The sequence below is a fragment of the Plasmodium malariae genome (genome assembly GCF_900090045.1).
Source record: "Plasmodium malariae genome assembly, chromosome: 6".
NCBI classification, from domain to species: Eukaryota; Apicomplexa; class Aconoidasida; order Haemosporida; family Plasmodiidae; genus Plasmodium; species Plasmodium malariae.
Window position 1 is genome coordinate 507,351 of NC_041780.1, and position 26,881 is coordinate 534,231.

The following is a 26,881-nucleotide window of genomic DNA, read 5'->3' on the forward strand; positions in this document are numbered from 1 at the left end:
CCGTATATATGTACAGACACATATATAAATACAAATGTACAAAAGTGGTTAAAATAAGCAAAAAAAATTTTCTTTTTTTTTTTTTTTTTTTTTTTTTTTTTTTTTTTTTTTTTTTTTAGCTGTTTATGTTGCTGTGTGCCTGTTTTGTAATATTCAGGAAAATATTTCATATAATTTTTTTTTTGTTAAATAGTGATAATTTTTATTTTATATGAATAGTAAAAAATGTTCATGTGTGCAATGTACACTTGTCAGAATATCATATGTGCAACGTACACATGAAAATACGTTCCATAGTGAAGTACGAGTAGTTACATATTTATATATATGTGTGTATATATATGTATATTATACGCATAGCGGTTTAGTTGTGGGTGAAAAAGTATCACAACACGTACAAGCATATATATAACGGGAAAGTATATATATACACATACGTATATATACATATACATACATAATAAGCCACGTGCCTTAACGCGCATATTCGTACGCGGAAAGACGACTTGTCCAACCTTCTTCCCTTTTTACCATTTTCTAAAGTATGTCTGAGTTTAATAAGCAGAATTCGTCAGCGGCTTCGAATAAAAAACAAGCTTCAATTCTGAGTTTTTTTAAAACTCATGAGAGTAAGATAAAGAAAACTAACTGTTCAAATGATGCAGATATTAATAAAAATATCACAGGAAATGAAAACGAATACAGAGAACCTGAAGGGAATAAATTATTTTTAAGTAATCCTTTGGAGGAGGATGGGATGAAGGACGACAAAGAGAACGCTCAGCTGAACGCAAAATTTTCTATGCTGAATAATTTTGTGTCAAATGTGAAGGAAAGCGATGGAAAGGGGCTGAAGATGAGCAATGAAAAGAGCAGCGGAAGTGACAATGTGAGAAGCAATGCGCATAGCAACAGGAACAGCTTTGGCATGAGCGAGGGGCATCAAGGAAGTCTATTTGAAGATTCCTTACAGGAGGGAAGTGCAGTAAAAAGCGAGAGCGAAAATAAGATGGTGCTGAATAGTAGCAGTTACTATGATAAAGAGAGTGCAGAAAATGCAGATCTAAGCACAGAAGAGGATCTTATTATAAAAAAGAAGAGAAAGATAATACTTGATAGCTCAAGTGATACAAATACAAACACAAATGAAAAGACTAAAATGGGAAAGGAAAAAAGGAATAATGGGGAACAGTCAATTAGCGATGGTGTTGATGGGAAGTTAAGTTTTTTACTATATGAACCAAATAAAAAATTTGAAGAAACTCTTTTAATCGATGATAATAAATGTAGGGATATTAAATCAATACAAAGAAGAAAAGGAGAAGATAGTAAAAAATCGCAAGAGTTAGATTTCTTAAGAAATAAATATTTAAATTTACCTATCAGTTTAACAAATGATAAATTTAGACAATATATAGAACAGTATTTTTTATATTGTAATACATTCGAATTTCCAAAATGGATTCAACCTCAGTATATAAGAGATAATAATTTGAACAAACCAGAGAGTGCTGACTATGATTGTACAACCATATGGACTCCACCATCAGATCATCAATGGGCAGTGGAGTATAAACAAGCACATTATACTCCAGGTATGCAGCAATTTTGGAAAATAAAATCTAAAAATTTTGATAAAATAATTTTTTTTAAAATGGGAAGGTTTTATGAAATATTTTATATTGATGCTTGTTTTATGCATACTATATGTGGACTTAATTGGATGAGTGGTGAGCAGAAACCTCACTTGGGATTTCCAGAACAGTCTTTACATTTTTATGCAAAAAAAGTAATTAATAGTGGTCATAAAGTAGTTGTAATTGAGCAGATGGAAACACCTAAAGAACTTGAACAAAGGAACAAAGAATGCTCTGGACCTAAAGATAAAGCTATCAAAAGAGAGGTCAATGAAATATATACTAAAGGCACAATACTACATGATAATATGTTAAGTGCTGAGACCAAATATTTAGTTTGTTTTTATTTTGATGATATAGAAGATTTAGATAATTCTAATGATAGATTAAAAACAAAGTGTAACTTTGGTTTTGTTGTAACAGATATTGCAACGTCTTACATTGCTGTAGGGTATTGTAATGATGATGAATCGAGAATAGAATTAAGGACCATTCTTGCACAATTATGTCCAGCAGAAATTTTATATTGTTCGAAAAATATAAACAAAGAAGTGTTATCCATATTTAAAAATATTGCAGCAGATCCGGAGTTGACTAGTATGAATAGTTTTCCTAATATCATCGCATCGTTAGATGAAATAAATAAATATTTCGTTAATATTCCTAAAAGTTTGGAAATATATAAAGAACACAATAGTGTTATTTGTGCTTTTGGAGGATTTATAGTATATCTTAGATCCCTTCTTTTAGATAAGAAAGTCTTTAAGTTTTGCAAAATTGAACATTACGATTTATTTAAGAAAGACAATTATATGGTTCTGGATGCAACTGCCTTAAAGCATTTGGAAATATTAGAGACTCAGTCAGGAGAAACGAAAAATTCCTTATACGATTATGTGAATAAAACTTGCACAAATTTTGGTGCTCGTAATTTGAGGAGATGGGTATGTAGTCCTTTATTGAATTGTAAAAAAATTAATGAACGATTAGATGTTGTAGATTTTTTGAGAAAAAATGAACACATATTATCATTGATAAGGTTAAAGATGAAGAAACTACCTGACATACAAAGGTTATTAAACAAAATATGTGTTCAAGCATCTCAAAGTGAAAGAGGAGCTGTCTTCTTTGATAATATTGTTAATACAAAATTGAAAGAATTTGTTACATTCTTAAATGCATTCAAAGAAATAGATATAATGTTGACTGAAATTAACAGCATTGATAAGGATGATGAAATGCCTAGTCGCTTATTCGAAATTAGTAATACACCTGACAGGAGGAATAATAAAAATGTGAATGGTTCATATCCTCATATTGAAGAAATTACAAAAGAGTTTTTACAAAAAATAGATTTTGATGGGGAAAAAGAATATAAACCAGCAGAAGGATGTGATGAAGTAATCGATATGATAAATAGAAAAGAAAAGGATGTAGAAAATCAACTAAATAATATATTAGCAAATATGAAAAAATATTTGAAAATATCAACATTAAAATTTGTGCATGCAAAATATAAATACGAAATTGAATGTCCAGATAACGTTCCAAAATCTTTTTTAAAAGAAGTTGAAATAACATCTGCTAAAAAAGGATTTGTTAGGATACAAAATGAAGAGATAAAAAGTTGTGTTGAAATGTTAGATGACATTGAACAGGAAAAGAAAGATGCCATTTATCCATTTTTTCAAAAAATTTTCCACTTATTTTATGCACATTATGAAAAATATATTGCTGCATGCAGGCTAATTGCAGAACTAGATTGTTTGCAATCCTTTGCATATGTAGTATTAAACACTTCATTCGTTTTAACAAGACCTATACTTCATCCCATGCGATGTGATAACCATACAAGGGTGATGGACAAAGGGGTAAAGGAAGAAGAGGAAGGAACATCCGAAATGGAGGAAGAAAAGGGAGAAGTTCAAAATAAAAAAACAGACAAGAAGGAAAAATATTCGGATGAAACAAATGATACAGATCGAGGTGTTAGTGATACTAAAGAACCTTTGCTCATCCTTGAAAACAATATTCACCCAGTTGTTGCAACCCTCATGCCGAACTTTATTGCAAACAATATTTATATGGGATGTGAGCAGGAAAAAAAATCAACTTTATTATTAACGGGACCAAATATGGGAGGTAAAAGTACCTTACTGCGTCAGGCAGCTATATCTGTTATATTAGCACAAATAGGTGCCTTTGTTCCTTGTACATATTGTGAGTTAACAGTAGTAGATAAGATATTTACAAGGTTAGGATCAAGTGATAACTTATTTGAAGGAAAAAGTACATTTCTAGTTGAGTTAGAGGATATATCAAATTTGTTAAAACAGAGTACTAAATACAGTTTAGCCATTTTAGATGAACTGGGTAGAGGAACCTCATCCTTTGATGGCACAGCAATTGCTTTGTCTACACTTGAACAAATATCTGATGTTATAAAATGTAGATGCATCTTTTCAACTCATTACCATATGCTAGTAGAAGAAGTCAAACATAATACAAATATTTCCAACTATCATATGAGCTTAAGTATTGATGATGAACAGGAGAAAATTATATTTTTATACAAATTTATTAAAGGAGTATGTCCTAAATCATTTGGAATACACATTGCAAGGTTAGCTGGACTTCCAAAAGAGATCATTGATCTTGCACATGAGAAATCGGTACTATTTGAAAATGTAACTGATGAATTTTGCAAAATTATTAAATATAAAAATATAATGCGTTCTTTGTTAAATGCGCCTGATGATGAAAACTTGGCTTCTTTGTTTCGAAAGTATAAATGTGAATTTTCGTGATTAAGTAGCAGACAAATTGGTAGGAGACTGTGAGGAGGGAGAGAGGGAAGGAGTTGCTGACACATGAAGGGAACAAAACAGCATATCCCTCCACCCTCCATGTGTACAAAAGTGTACATCGACAATTCATTGCATCGTGGTTATGTATATACATATATATATATATATATATATACATGTATATACACATACATGCATACATATATGGACGTGTGTGGGAGGGTTCTCCTTTTCTCACCCCATTAGTGGCTCCACCACACGAGTATTTGGAAGGGGCAGCACTGTGTCTATTGGTATACACATATGTATGAACTTTCATTTGTGCATATTTATATGTGTGCGTCTCCTTGCCACTGTGAACACAATAAAAGCGTGCTCCCGTACATGTACTCATACAAACATTTTACTCCTGAACGTGAACATGTACGTGCAACCCCGTTGACATATAATTTTCCTCTTAAAATTTGGAATTTGATATTTTTCTCTTCTGTCCTCTTTTTTCGGCTTTTCTGCCTATTTATCTACATGTGGCTAATTATGAAGCAGCTTATTTTTTGAGATACCAAATAAAAAGGCTATTTAAAAAACAAAAAAAAAAAAAAAGCATGCATATATATATATATATATATATATAAATGGACGACGTACGTATGCATGTGCGTATATATATACCTCTTTAACACATTTTTGAAATAATTTTTTTTTTCTTAATATGCATTAATTTTTGCCCTTTTTTGAAAATTTCAAACTACACTGAATTTTTTTTCGGTCAAATTTTTGAAATAACGCAGCATTAATTCATTTTTTAATTCTTCCACTTTTTCGCCTATTAGTTGTTAATTCGTTTGTTGCGTCAAAAGTATTACGTGGGTGGATGTCCTTAAGTATAGAGATACCTGTATGTGGGTTTGGGTACAGAAATGAACATGTATATGTACGTGTATGTATTTATGCACGCATTACGCAAGTATGGTGCTTGTTATTTCATATGTAAACCCTGGGAGATACATGAAATGAACTTATTGATAAACGAACAACTAGGAGAAAAATTTATTTTTACGTTTTTGGGTGATATTTATTTCCCTACCCTTTTAAAATGAGCCTATTTTATGAGTTCAATTTTGTATGCTCAAGTTTAGGGCTAATATATGGGCAGCGTTGTATCTTTTACCTGAGTATTGATTCAACACAAAAATAAAATAAATGAATATAAGAATAAATGAATGAATGATTGAATAAATATATGAATATGTGAATAAGTGAATAAATAAATGTATAAATGGAATAAATAAATGTATAAATGGAATAAATAAATGTATAAATGGAATAAATAAATGTATAAATGAATAAATATATGTATAAATGAATAAATATATGTATAAATGAATAAATATATGTATAAATGAGTATATGAAGAACTAAACAAAATGGTCAAATTAGAACGCTTACAAATATGAATTAAATTTTAGGAACAAGAGGTATAAGCCTTCATGAAGCATAAAATTACGCGTCGACAATTTTATGTCAACATATATTTGGAAGAAAAAAATAAAATAAAATAAAATAAAGAGGTTTCAAAAATTGAATGTATAATTCAAGCTCTTATTGAAATGGAATTTTTTTTTTTTTTTTTTTTTAATATTAAAACTTGCGTAATTATTACCATAAAATAAATTTTAATGAACAGTCAATTGTTCAGATAATATATTCACTTGTTTGATGTAGCAAAAAGGAGTAGCAGAGGAAAATATTTGGGAAAATAAAATAAAATAAAATAAAATAGAAAAACATTGCAATTTCTCGCACTTGAACAAACAAAGCGTTATATCCTACATTTTGGAGAACATCTATGTATTTGTGTGTTTTGACTGTGTGGTTGTTTTTCTGTTTGTGCGCACCAACTTGTGTGCGTGTGTGTGTATGTGTCTATCCGTACTTGAGGAAATGCATTGTATTGTGAAATGTGTGAAACATATCACAGCAGTTGTACAACGAATAATTTGTGTAAAATATGCTATCACAGTATCTTGACGAACTAAAAAAAGACTTCACCTACTGCCAGTTGTTGTATCGGTTAGCACTAAAACACATACAAACATACGTATATTAGACCTCAAGTACATGCTTTCATTACCTGCTCGCGTGCAGGCGCAACTTCCTCACGTGGGTGTGCCTTAATCTCGCCCCTTTCCACCCACTTATCTAACGCAAAACAATGTTTTAACATGAAAATTTTCTCTATTTCTGTTGTGCTTTACTGTATTTGCGTAACGAAGTATGCCTACAAAAACTTGAACGAGTTATTCACAGTGCTAAGCAGCAGTTTGGCTATGAAAAGCGGTAGTTTGGCTAAGAAAAGAGGCAGTTTGGCTAAGAAAAGAGGCAGTTTGGCTAAGAAAAGAGGCAGTTTGGCTAAGAAAAGAGGCAGTTTGGCTAAGAAAAGAGGCAGTTTGACCATATGGAAGAGATGCTTGGCAGTAATTAATGTGAAGCGGAAAAGTACTTTCCCTACATGGAAAAAAGGTGAAGAGGGTTTCATTAAGTCCTTCTTAAATGAGCGAAAGAAAAGCCGTAAAAACAAAAAAAAAAGTATAGAGAGAACACTACACCTTATGAATGGTAAGTTATTGCCCCATAATGACAACACATTTTTGAATTATAATGACAAGCGTACAAACAGTAGAAGAGGTAATAATACGTCGGATAGGAGAAATGTAAAATTTTTTTTTTTTTTTAAAAATAATGAAAATACATTTTTTTTGGTGAACTCTGTCGGAAATGGAAAGAAAAAAGAAAACAAAATAGCAAACATGTCGAAAATGTCGAAAACGTCGAAAACGTCGAAAACGTCGAAAACGTCGAAACTATTAAAAATGAAAGACAAATTTTTTTTTTTCAAGTTATATGCTAAGATGCCCGTCATAACAGTAAATAGAAAACTTTATCCGAAGGAGTACAGTACAGATTATGAGGAGGTGCTAAGGAAGTTTAATGTTACATATATAAATTATAAAACAAGACTGAGAAGTAAGAAAGAAATTGATATAAAAAGAATTGATGATTTGTATGGTAAGATATATGATAGGGATGTTCTGAAAAAGCAATTTTATTTTTTTTTATATCATGATGATATTAATACCTGTTTTCGGGTATTAAATGAAAACAGAAATGTGCTCACAAGAGAGGAATCATTTAAAATGTTGAACTCCTTACCCTATATTTTTGTTAATGATTTAAAATATGTATATCCAACAGAAGAAAATGTGGATGAAATTTTAAGTAAATTAATAAAGACGTACATATTTCAATATGCAAATGATAAGAATATAGACTATTTAAATTTTAAGTATAAATATAACGAGCTGGATGAGTACTGTCAGCAGCTGGAGCACGAGTCATTGAATGGGACCCAGTGTAATGAGAATGGTAGGAAAAATGTGGATGAAAAGAGGGGGGAAAAAAAGGATGACAACTATTCTCAAAAAAGTGAAGCCAATCAGAATGAAAATACTCTAAACACGTCAACAACATCGGAAAATTTAGCTACAGCTGACTTACCAATAACGAATACATATATGAAAGTAGAACAAAAGGATGAGGAACTGTCCAAATGCGCAGAGGGAAATATTTACGATGACTGGAAAGAAACAGATTATGAAAAAAGATATAAACATATGTATTATGATTACAAGATTATTGAATCAACAAAAAAATATAAAGAGTTAATGGAAAAATTTAAAAAATATCCAGCAAACATCAAATTAGAAAAAGTACAGTTGTTATATACAAAAATTTTAAGCATGAAGGGAAATAAAATATATGAAGGATTTAGAAAACATGAAAGCGTAAAAAAAAATAAAGAAAGAAAAATTTATCGTAACGCCCAACTGACAGTGGATCCATATAAACTCACTCCATATATGTATGAACCTATTAAATATGATAAAAAGAAAAAAGAAGAAATAAATAAGCTATTTGAAAAATATGTAGAAGAAAAGGATTTAATAAAAGCTGCTTTTATTTTAAGAAAATATACAAATCTTATAGACACAAAAGAATTAAAGAGTCGACAAACTATCAAGAAATTTTTAAGATTACATGAGTATATATATAAATGTAATAAATATAATGAAAAGGAACTAGCGCATCTAAGAATGATCTACTACTCTAGTGTACAGAAACATAGAGTCATGAGAAAAATATGTGAAGTGGGCATGAGGGAGCAAGGTGAAAATGTAACTCATAAAGAAGTTTATGAAAAAGAATTAAATCGCTATCTTGAAGAAAGAGAAAAATTACGTGATGAAAGAATGAAAAAGAAAAATATTGACATGGATGCGATTAGGGATTTTAGCTCAGCCTATTCTATGGAATGGCTCCCAGTTATATACAAAGATATGTTTGAACAAATTGAAAAAGAAAAAAATATGAAAAGTACAGAAAAAGAAAAAAGTAATATTAGTAGGAAAAAAGAAATTATTAAAAAATTATTTCCCTCTGGAACAGAAGAAAAAGGTGCTAATCAGGTGGGGGATTCCACGCTAAATGCAGATACTCGTATAAACAAGAAACAGGACTTGTTTGATATCAAGGACGAGTTAAAATTTAGCAGAAACCTATTGAATTATAAGAAAAAGACCAAGGGGAAAAGCAGGCGAAAGAAGGGCAAATCGGGAAAGGGTGAAGTCAAAGGGGTTAGCAAGGGGGGAAGTGAGGTTGGCAAAGAAGATAATGCCAAAAGCGGTAGCGAGGGTGGTGGTGAAACTGCATGAGTATGTTTGGATCTATGTTTCTCTTTTTCGGTATATACGTTTCTGTGTTGGATGAAATAACTCATACATAAGAAAAACATTCTTTCTATGTTTTGATGTTGGTTTTTCGGCAGCTACCTTTTACTACTTATTTATGCCTTTTTTGTAGAGTTTATATGAAGGTATAAAGGGGAAAAAGCCAGCAATTATTTATGTACGGTGACGCGATACTTCTTCGATTTAACACATTTGGTCTATTATACCCTCTCGTACGTCCCCTTAACTGGGTGAGGTACTGTCTTTTTTATATTTTTATCAACTTTCAGTTTTTTACCTTACCATATTTAATTATTTTGTTATTTTGTTATTCTGCTATTTTGTTATTCTGCTATTTTGTTATTCTGCTATTTTGTTATTCTGCTATTTTGGTATTCTGCTATTTTGTTATTCTGCTATTTTGTTATTCTGCTATTTTGGTATTCTGCTATTTTGGTATTCTGCTATTTTGGTATTCTGCTATTTTGGTATTCTGCTATTTTGGTATTCTGCTATTTTGGTATTCTGCTATTTTGGTATTCTGCTATTTTGGTATTCTGCTATTTTGGTATTGTGCTATTTTGGTATTCTGCTATATTGGTATTGTGCTATTTTGGTATTCTGCTATATTGGTATTGTGCTATTTTGGTATTCTGCTATATTGGTATTGTGCTATTTTGGTATTCTGCTATTTTGTTGCTTTATTATTTCATTATTTTATTATTTTATTATTCATTTTATTTTTATTTTTATTTTTTTTTTTTTGTGCTACACGGTTAATAAGCGGTTGGATAGGACACTTCCCTGCATGAAAATGCTGTTACATTTCGTTATCTTGCTTCATTTTATTTATTTTTTTTTTTTTTTTTGTAATTTTTTCCCCCTTATGGGCGCATCCCATTAGGAAAACACCCGTATAAATTGCTACTCATTTAACCGCTTAACCGCATAACCGCATAACCGCATAACCGCATAACCGCATAACCGCATAACCGCTTAACGTGCCAACTTTTTTTATTTTTTGAAATGTTAGATATTTTCAACTTTTCCAATTAAATAAAATGCACTTTTGCGAATAAGAGTCTTAACAAAAAGATGTTCAATGAATAGCTAAAGCGAATTAGACTAGTAATTCAATTAAAAAGAAAAAAAGGAAAAAAATAAGAAAAATGATAAACAAAATGAAAAGAATGAAAAAAAAATATGAACAAAACCGCAGGGGTGGAACGATGATTAAAACACAAAACAGCAACAAAGGCTACACAAGTGGAAATAATTTCTATACAAATATAAATACATATAAATATAAATATATATAAACATGCTTTTTTGCGCGCCGGTTAGTACATCTCTTTAAAATAAAAGTACAAGGAAAAAGAAACAAACACTAACGAAATTAAATAATTGAACGTGAATTCAAAATCTTTAAAATATATGGATGACATATAAATATTAAATAACAAACTAACAGGGGTAACAAAAAACCTTGTAACGCTGCCTACATGTTTAATAAAAATAGATGTCATAATTCCACCGAAACTGTTTAAGAAAATAAACGAAAAAACATATACAAACTCTTTGAATGAATTAAAATACTGAGCAAAATAGTTTCTTATATTACTTAACAAAAAGTAATCATCCCAATTACAGCAACTATAGCAATTATCGCTATCATGGAAATCATCGCAATGCCTATTTTTTAAACTCCTATGCAACGTGATCATGTCATAATTATTATTACGTGTATAATTTTTATTCAGGAATTTATTAAAAATAGATGACATGTTCATATTATTCATACATACGCTGAGTATGATGCTGAAGAAAGCTAAACAAATATTTTGGAACCAAAAAGAATACCTATAATTAACATACAGGAATTCTAAAAATACACTTGAAAATCCGCTCGTAAATGTTGCTAAGAATGTAGTTAACACTCCAATTAGTATATTATTATGTCCATGCTTTTCTTCGTTCTTGATGTTGTTACTGGGGGGATCGTACATCTCCTCTCTATTTATAGGCTTAGCGATACCATCACAAGTGTTAGAAGCGTTAGACGCGTAAGAAGTAATATAAGCATTAGTAGACCCAATACTAACTACACTGTTAGGAGTCCCTCTACGGACACTATCACTATTATTGGCACCGCTAGCGCTAATTCTAATAATAAACGCATCGGAGCTGTCTGAGATACAACCATTTGATAATTCCATTTCACAGTTATTCCTTGCGTGGTCAGGAAAAATATAACTCCCGTATTTTTTGTTAAGCTTTTGTTGAAACAAAAGTTTCATTTTCATTTCATACAAAAAAAGGGGGTATCCCATTTTATGACTGCTACTACTGCTGCTAATATTTCCACCAGTACCAATACTGCATAAGGATTTACCTTGATGGAAGTAAAATAATATATCTTTTTTGTTCCAAATGTAATTTGTGAATAAACATTGGTCATGTGGAATGTCATTTGACCAATTTATTTTATCATTTTTATGTGAAGTATGATTGTTATAATCCATGTTGTAATCCTTCAGACATATCAAGGATAAAAATAAAAAAGTTATGGAAACAACTTGAGTGCTTTTTATTTTCTTATTTAAAATTAAAAAAGTAAAAAGAACTACTATTAAAATTCTAAATTGATACAACAACTGAAATAGGGGAGTAGGAATATTATACATAGCTACATAAAACAACATATTCTGAAGATAATATAAAATACTAGGTACTACCAAAGAAATTACATAAAACCTTCTTGTACTAAATATATCACTTACATTTTCCCTTATTAATTTTAAATTGAACTTATTTTCATGTATATAAAAAATGAGAGATGTAAAGAATTTTACTATTTCTGTTAGGAAAATGATGTTTTCATCTCTTATATTGTAATTAATTTTTTTAATTTTTTTAATTCTTATCATTGAGTAAATGAGAAGAGAATGCACTGTTACCACAACAAACAGAATTACTTTTAGGAAAAGGCCTTCGCAGTGGTACGTACCACAGTCGCTACTACGTAGAGGACTCTTACATTTGCTACTGCGTTGATTACTCCCAGCTGCGCTATCACGTTGACTAATTCCAACTATGCTATTACATTGATTACTCTCTACCCCTCCATCATGTTCGTAGTTTTTATCTACCTTATCATTACTTAATTTACTCCTATTCCTTGTAATAGGTGCATATGATTCTTCCATTTCTATGCATTCCTAATACCCAAGGTAATATTTCCACAGTGGTGCAGTATTGACTATTTTTTTTCCAGCTTTACTAAATTTTTTTTCTCGACATCAATTTTTGTACTTTTTTATTTCCAATATACGCAAGGAGCCTCTTCTTCTAAAGGTTCATTTTTCTTTTTAATAAATTCAAAAACGATAAAAAAAAAAAAAAAAAAAAGTTTTCTTACCATAGTTTTAACCTTCATGTAACATCATTCTGTCTAGCTTTTTTTAAATTGTGCATTTCTACAGCTGTCTTTGCGCATGAATGAGCTATAACGAAAAAAGAGAAAGAATGGACAAAAAAATCAAAGTCAAAATGTTTGCACACTTTAATTTTCGAGTTTTACGAAGTGCAAACAATAAAATGTTCAAATATTTTCCATTTCAAGTTTAAAATCGAATTCGTGAGAAGCGTTTTATTGAAAACGAAAATGTTAAATGATTAAATACACACAGAAGCACGTTTTACATTATATAAACAAACAAACAAAAATGATTAAAAAAAAAATATATATATATATATATAAAGTATGATTACATTTAGTAGTTTACTCCAGTTGTATTATTTATATTTGCAAAGTGCAAAAAATTACAAAAATACACACGAAGTACAGATTATTTTTAAATACAAATATGGTAATAAACCTTTTCATAATACATTTAAAAAGTTAAAAATACGCAGCTAAGGGTGCTTCAAAAGTATAGGCGCTTCCTTTTTATTTTATATTTAATTTTCTATGTATGCTCTGCTTTTCATTTTCACAGCATATTTGTACTCTAGGAAGAATTATACGTATAAATATGGAACATAAAAAAAAAAATAAAAAAATGAAATACAATAAAATATACAGTAAACTAAACAATGCAGTAAACTAAACAATGCAGTAAACTAAACAATGCAGTAAACTAAACAATGCAGTAAACTAAACAATACAGTAAACTAAATTAAACAATACACTTAAAACAAAATAACGTTTTGCGAATTTATTATTTCTTTCCTTTTTTTTTTTTTTATATATGCATTTTTCAAAAGTTCCTTCCTATACTTTATTTCCGTTATTTTTTTTCCCCTTTCTTTTTAAACCGTTAGCATAAAAATTGCATATTAAAAAAAAAAAAAAAAATATGAACAGGTAATAAAAATAAAAAAGTTCCCCAATAGTAAAAATAAAAGAAAATAATATAAAATTGTGAATTGAAAAAATATTTAATTACTAACGTATGCAGTTAGAGCATAAGGGACAAAACCCTTCAAGGGGAAAAATGTTTTTCATTTAATGCATTCGTCTTACTGCATATATATATATATACGTACATATATACATACGTAATGTTCAATTGCTGATCGCATTTTTCTTGTTCGAGGTACTTCCAATTTTTACGACCCTCATGGGAAGTACACTTAAATGGCAAGTTGGTAAAACAAAATTTACATAAAAACAGGCTAAAAAAAGAGTATAATTCTTTTTAAAAAAAAAAAAAAAAAAAAAAAAAAATGACACCTCCATGATCTTCACTGCTGTTGAAAGAAAGAGGCGCCATCATGAATAAACAAAAAAAGATCGTTAAATGTGTATATATATATATATATATATATATATATATATATATATATATATATATATATGTGTCCTTTCGTGCCTGTAAGCAGGAATGGCGGGGTTAAATTGATTTAAGAAAACATTCGTATATACACAAAATTATTACGTGAATTGGTCCCTACACACATGTGTGGAGAACACATATCTAGGAGTAAAGTATTATATCATTAAAGCGATCTAGCACTATAGCTTTATATAGTTCTAGCATTAAATCCTGCTGTCATTGTAGCATTCTAGCACTTCCGATTGACGATGTCAAAACCAAATTCCTCATACTCTTTTCGGGTAACGAAAAAAGAACTAAAATTTTTAAAGGACGACAAAATACTGCCGCCTTTCCAGGAAGAATATTGTTTATCATATTTTCCATGATTTAACACTTGAAAATTTTGAAAATTACAGCTACTCATACAATCTAATTGTTTGAATTCTTTAATAAATCTTTGGTTGAAATGATCAAAAAGCGTAGAGGAACCAGTTAAAATAACATTGCTTAGTAATTCATCTTTATTTTTAATCGACTTGACATTTTTCAGCATATTAAATAAAGTTGTTGGAAGTCCCTGGAATGTATTATCTGTCTTTTTATCGTCCTTTACAAACACGTTATTTAAGTGATCAACTAATTTTGTGTCATTTAGTAAAGATGGGGTAAAAAATATTTCACATGCAATATTTTTAAATTTTGAAATATTTATGTTTTGTCCATCTGGCAAAATAAATACATCCATACTTTCTTTAAGAGTCATATTTTTTGCATCATTAATGTTATTTTCGCTATCTGCTACTTCACATAAATAACTTTTTAAATCTTTTAAGGGCATATACTTTGCTATGTTATAATAGTCTGCATGTATTTTTTCTTTATTATACCTGAACTGTTCATATTTTTTATAATAATGGTTATTTTCAAAATATGGTGTGCAGTATTCTTTATTAAATTTTGCTAATAACTCTTCTAAAAAGAGATCCACTGTAGATCCTCCTATATTATATATCTTATAATTTTTGTCGTCTATTATTCCTTCATTACATAGAGAAAAATCCGTATAACATGACCCAACATCAACTACTGAGCAGATGTTTTTATTGTATGAAAGTCCGCTTAATATAGATTTTGAGTTAAAATATAATGCAGGCACCTTATATTTTTCAAATAATAATTGGGTTATTTTTTCTTTAATCTGCTTATTTCTTTTATTAGGTAAAGAAAATAAATAAGAAAATATTTCCATCTTTTCATTTAATCCACAACCAACATTATTATATTTATTTATCATATTCTTTATACTATTAGTATCAATTAATTTATTTTCAATTACGTTCATATCAAAATAATCGTTCTCTTCAGCCCATTCTTTCAGAGAGTTTAGTGTGTCTTTTTTATCAGCTTCGTTCCTCTGTTTTTCCATGATACAATTTTCTCCTATTTCTGTTACTTCTTTTATTGTGTTTAAAGCATTACATGATTTTGCGTCATCTCGTTCATATAGTACTTGGCTATTCTCAGTACATGCCGCTTCTTTACCCATTTGTTCATTAAGTTGATCGTTTTCGTTTATACCTACATTGATTTCTCTAGTTAAACCCCCTTCTGCACTATTATCGACAAATTCGCTTCCTATTATATCACTTTGTTTTTGCAATTTATTTCCTATAAAATCTTTTACTCTTTTTTCTATGAGCTTATACAGACTTCTATCCCCGTTCACATTCATGAACATAATTCTTTCAAACACATCTTCGTTCATATTAAAATGGCATTTATTGTCAAGATATAAACACGGTTTGATTTTCGCATTTTCCAATGCTTCCAAATAAAAAAGGGGGTATATTAAATTGAACTGATAAAATTCTCCTTTTGTACACAAACATTTTTTATAAATCTCATTTTTTACTTTTATATCCAAATCTAGTGGAATTCCAACATTCGAGCTAAAGATGTTCGTAGGATTTTCATCCCCAGCATATCCAACTTTCGTGTTTTCAAATCCTAAATCAACTACTATGCTTAAAATGTCGTTGTATGAATCCATTTATTTAGATGTGCCTGTCTGTAGTCAGTACATATGAGAATATGCTTACATGAGCATGGGCCTAAGTGGGCGTACCTAAGAGTACATATGAATGTTTTTCTGTAATTTCGCGCGTGAATATTCCATATATACTAACGAAGAAAAAGTAAATGGGGAAAGCAAAAATTATGTACTCACACCGAAACAAAATTGATGAATAGATAAGTTGTTACAAAAATATTTCATGAAAAAATTATGCACGCCAGAATAAATAATTGTAAAAAAGGGCAAAAAAAAAAAAAAATCATTTAAATGGCTATAACAAGTATACACACACAATATAAAAAAAAAAATTAAAAAAATTAAAAATTAAGATAGCAAAATTAAGATAGAAAAATTAAAAAAGAAAAAATGAAGAATGAAAAATGAAAAATGAAGAATGAAAAATGAAAAATGAAGAATGAAAAATGCAAAATGAAGAATGAAAAATGAAGAATGAAAAATGAAAAATGAAAAATGAAGAATGAAAAATGAAGAATGAAAAATGAAAAAATTTATTAACAGTTCGTTGAAAAATAAATATAAAACACACAAAAATATAGTAACAAAAAAAAAGAAAAAAAGTTATGAACAGTTCATAAAAAAGAAAAAAAAAAAAACTTTACTGTTCAAATTACTGTTGAACCCTTTTTAGTGCCATTTCCTTAAGCAAAAGTAACATATTGGAAAAGATTTTTCTACATTTTTTGTTATAATCATGCATTTACATAAAAACTACAAGGTCGTTAATTTTAATGCCATTTATGATTTTGCCATAACACGCTGTTTCAAAATGGTTCGGTTGTTTAACTTGTTTTATAGGCCCACATACAAATATGTATGTATGTATGTATGTACGTGTGTATGTACGTGTGTATGTACGTGTGTATGTACGTGTGTATGTACGTGTGTATGTACGTGTGTATGTACGTGTGTATGTATATCATTTGGGCTTTACTATTTTCTACGACATTTGAGAGAGAAGAAGCTCTGAAAATATGTTATCAAAAATTTTACGCCACTAGTAGCAATATTATTAAAAGTATATTGTCTTAAATTTTTTGTTTAACCATGCACGAACTTTAGAAAAAAAATTTATCAACACATTGTTCTATACAATAATCACAAAAAAGAAAAAGGCACAAAATATGAAACCCCTCAACATGTGTAATTTGAACCATTTAATCTTATTTAGCACTCTTAAAAACAACTATGTTTTAAAATTTTCATTTATTGCATTTATGTCTGCCTTAAAATTGTTTAATGCGGGGGGGAAAATAAAGCCATATGGTCTTTTCTCTTCCATCTCATCAAATGTTCCTACGAGTAAAGCAGTCAAGGCATGCTGACATATGTATTTCGAGCAAAAAAGGGGTGTACACATGCACAAACACATATGTATATATATATATATATATATATATATACATACATACATATATGTACGTACCTATGTATATTTACGTATACGTATATAATATCTTGTGTCCGGTGGTAAGCCCATTTTTTGGCAGGTTTATCTATTTTCAATATAGCTGATATGTCAAATATAACAATATGGCGCATTAAATGTATGAAAAAAAAAGAAAAAAAAAGATAAAAATAAAAAAAAAAAAAGATTAAAGCGATAAAACAATAAAAATTTGAATGTTCACAAAATTAAATATGCACAGTGCTAAGAACTAATATGTGCATATTTAGTAGCTGGTAAAATAAAATTATGTTTACGAAATTAAGTCAACTGAAACATCTGTAAGTTCATAGAGCGTGTGTTTCATATTTTGCAATTAAAAAGAAAAATAAACAATGCTAGTGGACATGTAGTGTGGCTCATGATTTTATAACGACATAAAATTAAAAAGTAATAAATTTTAAAAAAAATAATAATAAACAAATGAATGAATAAGACTAAATGAATGCACTCGAATGAATATGCTAGAGTAAAAATGCTAGGGCGAAATACGTGCATAATCACAAAAAATCAACAGCGTAATTTCTCCGTTTTTCACAATTGCGTAGCAAAATGGGTACTCCTCGTTTTGAATGCATACACATAAGAAAGCTACAGGTAAAACCTGTTATGTGTGTGTGAGAAATGGTTTTATATATTTAAATTTTTTTTTTTTTTTTTTTTTTTTTTTTTTTTTTTGTGGTTCATCTGTGTACGTGTACAATTAACTGATTTAACGGTTTGAATATAAACATTTCATTATGACATTCAAAAATAACATGAAATCTATTAATATTATAAATTCCTTCTTTATTAAAAAGAATGTTAAAGTGTATTTTTTTGCTCTGATGTTTCTTTAATTTTTTTATAAATTTTTGTACTATTCCTATAAATAAAAAGCCATTTAATGCAACGAAATTTTCAGTTGTTTTATTTTGCTTCTCGTTTTCTAATGTATCATTTTTTAGTCGAACGAAGGAATTAAAATTGCCATAGTTGATATATGTATTATACTTGACAATTTCTTGAAACCTCTTCGCTTCTTTGCTTATACGTACGCTCCCCTTTTCAAGAGAATTAAAGGATTCACAATTTTCCTTAAATTGTCTATTTTCAGTCAATCCGTTTGTAGTGGTAGCAGCAGCAGCAGTGGCAGCCGAAATAGACGCTGCCATAGTGATAACACTGTCACTTGGGTGCTCACTCAAAGATGGATCTTCGAAAAAGGCAATTTCAAAATTTTCGTTGCACTTATAACTTGCCGTTATGGGTGTGAAATTCGACAAATACATTTTTTTCTTTAAATTCGTTTCTGCAATATTTATCTCATCATTAAAAGCTGTTTTGTAGGAAAAGCACGCAATTGTTTTTTCCTTTTCCTTTTCTTCTTTCTTTGTATCACTATAATTATCATCATACATATTATTAAGGTCAACTATTACTTCTTTGTTGCTACTGTTATTTGAGCTCTTTCTATTAATGTGCAATTCTGTATCGTCATAATTTAACGAATTTATGATATCACCATTTAATGAAAAAAAATTTTGTTCATTAAAGGAATGATTATTAACCTCTGCTAAGCCGCTAAAGTTATTTGTATCAACATTATTAAAATATGTATCTTCACTTTCGTATTTGTAATCTATAAAATGTTGTTGACTCATTTCATTTGTAGTTTCATCATCATCATCATCATTATCATTTCCTAAGTGAAGGGATGAATTCAATGCTTCCAACTCCTTAGCTTGTACATAACAATTTGTAAGGTCTATATCTGAATTGTTCTGTATATTTATTGCAATTTGTACAATATGCTCTTTTTGATTATTCATATATATATCCTTATTAATTTCATCGATTGAGAAGGTTAAAACATCATTGGTAAGATGGATTTGTTTTTTTAAAGATCCCCTTCTTATCCATTTGACATCTTTTGAAAACCAATTAATGTGAACGTAAAAAGAAGAAATATCTTCTTGCAATGCATTTTTTGTATATACGAGTGACGTCAGATTTTCATTTTTTTTTAAAAAAAAAAATTCTGACAAATAACAGTTAAATAATTTAATCTTACTAAATTTGTTATGTGTAGTTCTATAAGGACATGTTTCCCATTTTGCCAAATCACCACTATTTTTTTCTTTTTTGTGCTCAAGAAATAGATCAAATAGATAAATTTCTCTTTTACACAAATTTTGAAAGAAAATATACATAAATGTGTTATTCCTTTTGCAGCTATTTAATGGATGATATACTTTTAATTTAATTAAAGGAATGACATGCATTAGTCTTAAGAATAAGTAGCATTTTTCTTTCTTTTCCCTTAACATACCAGAATATGGTGTTACATTATTATCATCATCTGTGTCTTCTCCCTCAATCTTTTTTATTATATCGTTTTTATATTTGCATAAAGTTGTTATAATACATCTGTGCAATCCTATGTGAGCGGAGTTAACACTAATATGTAAATAAAACACATCGTTCTTTTTAACGTTCCCATTAATTTTAACATTTTGAATATTTTTATTTTTAAATTTTTGTTTAAATACACTCGTGTTCTTATCAACAAATTTGTCATAGTACATGTCGTTCTCTATAAAGAGATATCCTTTTTTTGTATCATTATTTTTTGGATTATTTGCTTCCTCAAATTTGTAATTAATATATTCAGGCGAATATTTTCTAATTTGTTCCTCACTGTTGGAATATTGCTCCTTATTTTTCTTACTTCTCCATCCATAATTTCTATCAATCCTTTCATTGTCATCATTTAATATATACTCGTCCCCATTGTGCACTACCTTATAACAGCTAAAAAGGCTACATGGAGTGATGCATATGCTTATATAATTAACAGGTATAGTTGAATGATTAACAATTTTAAAAGTCATCTCCATTTTTTCCCCTTCCAATAATTCAATCATGTCTACTTCGTAGCTACTTATCTCTTTTCTTTCATTCGAGTAAATATTTTCAAATTCAAATGATAGAGAATATGTTCTATCATACACATATAATACCAATCGATGATCAATGTCATATTGTTTTATTTTCTTTAAACTTTTCTTATTTATCATACCTATATTATTTGACCATGTAAAAGTATTCATCTGTCTATTTAATTTTTTCAAATTTTCCTTTTTTTCCACATTATTATCACAGTTACTTATACCATCGTATTTAAGGAAATGAAGGTCATCGAACTTTTTGCTCAGCTTCTTCAAACCGTGCGTGTAAAAACTCTGGTAAGTTTTGACTAGGCCGAACAGGTGCCACATCACGCCTGAGAAAGGTGGGAAGCGAGTGATCGTAAGTGTGTAGGGAAGCATGCAGCTGTGCACATGTAAGTATGCACAGAGGTATCCACATATGCAAGTACACATATATATATATATATATATATATATACATACACCTATTTACAAATGCGCATATTTACGAATACACATACTTACTAATTCCCATATTTACAAATGCACACATGTTCACACAACAGACGCGCGTATCGACCAATGCCCCACGCACGATCTAACAGCAAACACTTGGGCGAACAAACTCATGCGTACCTGATACAAAGAGCAAACCCCTTTTCAATGGTTTAATATACAATGTAAATGTTTTTGATTGTCTAGCTTCTAAAATAATAATTTTTTTTTCAACTAAAATGTTCTTGTTCATATTTTCATTGTAATAGTATGCGCAGATATGAGTACTCTGACATTCAACTTTTGTGTGTAATGGATTGATCAGCTTAAACGTTACAAATATGTAATCATTTTTTGAAACATACTGAATGAACTTATTGTTAATTTTAATTTCCTCTTTATCTGTACCTTTTTGATATATATTTTTAATTTGTATATTATTATTAAACTGTAAGCTGTTTACCAATTTTTCTTTAAACTCCCTTACATAAGTAGTGAATGCATTTTTATTTTCCAAACTTACATATGGTGATACCTTAATTGATTTTATGAACTCTTTTGCAGAAATGTCACTTGATGATTTTTTCACTTCATCGGTTTTACAATTTATGATTGTTTCTTCCTTTCGAATACTGCTTTCTGTTATATTGCCGCTTTCCCCGACCTTACCACTTCCAATTGGGTCAACCGCTTTACAATCTATTTTATTTTCATCTACAACTATTACGTCACTAGTAAGTAAGTCTATACAATCATTGTACACACTATTGATAAATTTTTTGTACGATATATATAAGTAATGAATTTCATGAAAATTTACCATAGATAAATCGTTTATGTCTTTCATCATAATATTATACATATCAAGCAAAGTGGTATCATATTTTTTTATTTTAAATAAATTATTTTCAAATATATCAAAATAATTTATATCATTCATTTTGTCATAATTATATATGTTTGTTTGGGAAATGCAAACAGAATTGGTAAATAAACTTTCATTATTTCTCAAACGAATTAACGGGATTTTTAAATTTAGTGGTTTTATTACATCTTCCGAGTTGTCCTCATTAAAATAATGCATCCTATTTACTTGTTCGTGCGTATCGCTCTCGCCTTTTTTTTGCCATGAACAGTTCGGCTTTTCCGTATCATTATGGCAATCATTTTTACAGCAATTTTCATCCCCATTTTTGACGTTACTTTCATCGCCGTTTTGATTGCCATTTTTGGAGCTATTCTCATTGCTACAATCCCCTGCATGGACTGGCTTCCCCTTGTTCTTTCTCAAAAATATGTTCAAAACTTTGTCAACGTATATTTTATAAACATAAGCAAATTCCCTTATGAAATTTATTTCCTTGTCAGGAGAAGCGCAATAAATGTCTACATTTTTATTTAAAACGTATGACTGTTCATAATTTTTGGATATAGAATTTAAAATGCAAATGTAATGATTTAATGCCTCATAGTACAGATTGATACTAAAGGCTTGTCGGGCCATCATAAAATGTAAATGCTCATATATATGTTTCATTTTTTTTTTTTCATATTTTTTTAGCACTTTCGAATAACAAAATAAAGCTAATTTTTTAAAACCGCATTTGTTAAAAGTATGACCAGCTAAGGTCATTTCGAACAAATACTTTCTATATTTATAATTATTTTTTTGCAGAAAAAAATGACTATCACTGTCGCTATTTTCTTCCTTACTGTTTGCGCTTTCTAAGATGTTGCTATTTCCGCGGACGCTTTTTTTTCCCTCTCTGTCATTTTTCTTCATATACTCTGTATTCCCCTGTTCATTATATTTTTCCCCACCTGCACACGTGCCACTGTTGCTCTTTTCTGTACTTGTTCTTTTAAAATCGTTGTTACTCGTGCTGTCGCTTCGGCATATGTGCCCTTTAGTATTATTATTACTAGAAGTGGCGGTAATGTAAAAATTATCATTAACAGTTATTTTGTTGTTTACAGCACAGTCGGTGTCAATACTGTTGTCAGTTAGTGCATCCGAGTTTATCGTGTCATTTTTATTTGCAACATTATGACTGTTCATAAAAATGGTACTATTTTCCCCTTGCGTGTTCAGATTTTTTTTTTTTTTTTTTTTTTTTTTTTTTTCTTCCACAGATGATGTATCATTATTAATATTTGCTTCTTCCGTCTTTTCCTCCTTTTCAGAAATATAGCTACTACCATTTTTATTTACAATGTTAGTTATTAATTTGTTGTAACTGTTATTGAGTTGCTTCATGTATTTGATCTCTTTTGTGTAATATTTTCCTTTTTTTTTTTTTTTTTTATAGCTATATGTAATTTGTTCCAATAGCAATCCTGATCTAATATTATTAATTTGAAAGGACAATTTTGTTAACTTATTTTCACTCGTTAGTTTTTCTTCCACACATGAGAAGTCTACATTCGCGTTAATAAGAATATTTATACAAGTTTCACTATTTTCATCATAAATAAGAGACAAGTAATAATTTAAAATTGAACATACAAACATATTATTTAGGTAGTAACACTTATAATACATTTGATAACTCAGATCTAGGTAATATAAGGAGTCCTTTTTGTTGATAGTATCCATATTATAAATACACAAACTAATTAATTCATAAATATTACCTAGATAAAAATACAGTTTGTCATGCTTAAACTCATTTATACAAATTTTTAAAATGTTATATGACAACTCGTATTCGTTCAGAATGAAATAAACGTCACTCAGCGTTTTGTACATCCATTCAAGGGAATCCCTGTTGCAAAGTTTTGCGTCACCCGCATTGTTGGCGATAATGGAAACGGTACTGTTAGAGGAACTGTTAATAGTATTGTTGGAGGTAATGGCAGCGGAACTGTGAACAGTATTGTTGGAGGTAATGGCAGCGGAACTGCTAACAGTATTGTTGGAGGTAATGGCAGCGGAACTGCTAACAGTATTGTTGGAGGTAATGGCAGCGGAACTGCTTGCAGCATCTGCTGTGCTGGACGTGCTACTATTTGCAGGTTTCCATAGCATTTGTAGTGAATCCCCTTTACCGAAGTTCCTTTCTGCATTATCACGTTCAGCCGATGATGCAGTTCCTTGTAATGATACCTTGTGCTCCTCATAGATTCCTTCTTTTTCTTGATTAAGTATATTTGTATTAATTCTATCTTTTAAAGGAGGATTTTCATTATTTGTATCATTGTTAGACAATAACACATTTTGTGCTACATTCAAAAGAACATTACTTGTCTGTTCAGCAACAAACAATGCAGCATCAGAGGAAGTGAAATTAAATTTCGTTTTTCTCCACATAAATTTAAGCTGATTCCTTAAGCTTTTTTTATTATTAAGAATTAAATTATTTATATCATATGTTAATGTAGTAATATATGGAATAACACATGTCTTAATAAAGTTATGTATAAACATTTTCAAAGATATAATATCGACACTATCTAAGCAACAACAAAAATATGTTTCATCAATATATAGTGGCATTCTTTTACTAATATAAATTACCTCATCCGATATTATATAATCGTAAATTTTGTTAAAATTAGTAGATAAACTTTTTTTTATTTGTTTACTGTGTTCGATGTCATTTGAGTTTTTTGCAATTCTTATATTTCCATCCATTAGATCTTTAAGATGCATGCTCAGATGATTTACGTAAAGCTTTTGTATATTATTTAATAAGTACTGTTTTTTATCATTTAACCAATTATCTTTATTTTTTCTGCTTGAAATATTTATATCTGTATATGTTAATGATTTTTCATTATATGGTAATCTGTCCTTCGAGCTACATAGTTTATCATCATCATCATTAGTAGTAGTAGCAGCAATGGCAGTAGAAGCAATGGCAGTAGAAGCAATGGCAGTGGCAGCAATGGCAGTAGCAGCAGCATCAGAGGAAGCCGCAGCGCTATCATCACATGTGTTATGAATACCATTTATTTGCAAGTTCTTTCCCTCTTCATATGTTTGCTGAGTAGTTACCCTTTCGTTTTGGTATTCATTACCTTGCGTGGTAAGACCACTCACGTTCAAGATGATGTTACTTTTATTGTTGTTATAATTCATTCCTTCGTTCTTCTTTTCTTTATGTAAAAACTTTGATTGGTTATCGTTTGTATCATTTTTTCCTCTATGTACAATGCGTACTTTGTTGTGTGGTTGCTGGTCCATATGTACCGCATTCATTTCACATGTTTTATCTGCATTGAGGAATCTATGTGCTTTAATAATAAGCAAATGACACTTATAATTTAAAAATGTTGACTGGATATTTACAAATAATTTCTGAACATCTGTTTCTATGTCATCATCACTGTTATTTGATATGTGCAGGAGTATAATACCCTTGGGGATGTTTGAGTTCGCGTGTGCATTAGCACTGCTAATGCCACAACTAATACAACTGTTAATGTCTCTATTATGATTGCCACTGTTAATATTACTACTAATATTACTGCTTGTATTATTATTTCCACTGTTAACATTACTATTACTATTACCATTTTGAATATTATTTTTTATCATACATTTATACAGCTCAATCACGTTGCTGTCCCTCGTGCTGCAAATGTATATTATGCCCAACGTTGAACAAGACGAGTTGTTGTATAGGTGCATATACCTCCACGATGTTTTAAGGTAAGTATTGAACCAGGGAAGGAAGAAAGCATTGTATTTCTGGATATGATCGATGTATTTGACCTTACTACTAAAATAGCTCTCCCCATAATTTGCCCTATAGGTTGAGCTGTTATTCGCACCTCTATCATCCATTTCGTCAGTACTGCCTGTATAGCCTGTATCTCCATTATGGTCAATATGATCAATACGACTAATATGCTGCTTCTCCTGACGAGCAGAATTTCCAAGGGGTGATACCACTCCTTGTATCCATTCCTCACTTGGGAAAATGTGCGCATCACTACTACCCTCCCCATTTACAAATTTTTCATTATACACATTTTTAACTTTTTTAGTTATATTCCTTTCATTTTTTAAAACAGCTTTTTTTATCTCATTATTTAATATACTCGAATTTGCACATAAGTAGTAAAAATAATTTTTATTCGAAACTATATTGTCCTTATAATTTTTTTTAAAATATGTATTTAAACTTCCTTCATTGTAAATATCGTTATATTGAGGTTCATTATATGTTATGGTGTCAATTAGTATTTTATCTAAATAGTCCAATTTGATGTCTTTATATTCATCTGAATTAATAAAGCGAACTTTAAAATTTTTGTTCTCAATTACTTTTTCACATATGGTATTATGTTTACTTAGATAATTTAAATTTATGCTTACATTCAATTTTAAGTCTACCTTTTCTTTTTCTTCATTTATCCAACTATCGGATGTACCGAACGGTTGAAACAAATCATTTACACTAATACCCAGAAAAAAAGATATTTCCCTTTTTGCAATTCGGCTACTGTCAATAAGAATGGTGGGCACGTAAATGTCATTGATTACATTTTTTATTTCTTCCTCTATCAGGTTGGCCATGTTTGATCTGCGCGCGTCGTAGTAGCAGAAGCAGTGGTAATAGCAGATGTGGTGGTAGCAGAAGCAGTGGTAATAGCAGATGTGGTGATAGAAGAAGCAGTGGTAATAGCAGATGTGGTGATAGAAGAAGCAGTGGTAATAGCAGATGTGGTGATAGAAGAAGCAGTGGTAGTCTCTATCACTATAGATGTTCCTGTCTTCTTTCTTCTTTCTTCTTTCTTCTTCTGCTTCTCTTCTTATTGTACTTCTTTACCCGCGTTAGCGCATACCTAGTAAGAAAAAAAATTAGTGGGCGCTGTTTCCATTTGTAATCATCAAATAATGGCTAAAGGGATTTATTTAAAACATGTAATATGGTCA

The 26,881-nt window shown here is 29.7% G+C and overlaps 5 protein-coding genes across 5 annotated transcripts; 2 read left to right on the forward strand and 3 right to left on the reverse strand.

Annotated features, from left to right (window-relative positions):
- Positions 1–544: 544 nt before the first annotated feature.
- On the forward strand, positions 545–4,444 carry MSH6 (DNA mismatch repair protein MSH6, putative; the record flags this gene model as incomplete). Its single annotated transcript, XM_029003763.1, has 1 exon — positions 545–4,444. The coding sequence occupies one exon, from the start codon at positions 545–547 to the stop codon at positions 4,442–4,444; it is 3,900 nt and encodes a 1,299-aa protein (XP_028859850.1).
- Positions 4,445–6,669: 2,225 nt separating this feature from the next.
- On the forward strand, positions 6,670–9,216 carry PmUG01_06019500 (conserved Plasmodium protein, unknown function; the record flags this gene model as incomplete). Its single annotated transcript, XM_029003764.1, has 1 exon — positions 6,670–9,216. The coding sequence occupies one exon, from the start codon at positions 6,670–6,672 to the stop codon at positions 9,214–9,216; it is 2,547 nt and encodes an 848-aa protein (XP_028859851.1).
- A 1,355-nt stretch (positions 9,217–10,571) lies between these two features.
- PmUG01_06019600 (UDP-N-acetyl glucosamine:UMP antiporter, putative) lies at positions 10,572–12,437 on the reverse strand (the record flags this gene model as incomplete). Its single annotated transcript, XM_029003765.1, has 1 exon — positions 10,572–12,437. One exon carries the CDS (start codon positions 12,435–12,437, stop codon positions 10,572–10,574), a length of 1,866 nt encoding a protein of 621 aa, XP_028859852.1.
- Positions 12,438–14,298: 1,861 nt separating this feature from the next.
- ALP2b (actin-like protein, putative) lies at positions 14,299–16,101 on the reverse strand (the record flags this gene model as incomplete). Its single annotated transcript, XM_029003767.1, has 1 exon — positions 14,299–16,101. The coding sequence occupies one exon, from the start codon at positions 16,099–16,101 to the stop codon at positions 14,299–14,301; it is 1,803 nt and encodes a 600-aa protein (XP_028859853.1).
- A 2,172-nt stretch (positions 16,102–18,273) lies between these two features.
- Positions 18,274–26,521, reverse strand: TRS85 (trafficking protein particle complex subunit 8, putative; the record flags this gene model as incomplete). Its single annotated transcript, XM_029003768.1, has 2 exons — positions 18,274–20,855; positions 21,139–26,521. The coding sequence occupies 2 exons, from the start codon at positions 26,519–26,521 to the stop codon at positions 18,274–18,276; spliced, it is 7,965 nt and encodes a 2,654-aa protein (XP_028859854.1).
- Between the last annotated feature and the right edge of the window lie 360 nt (positions 26,522–26,881).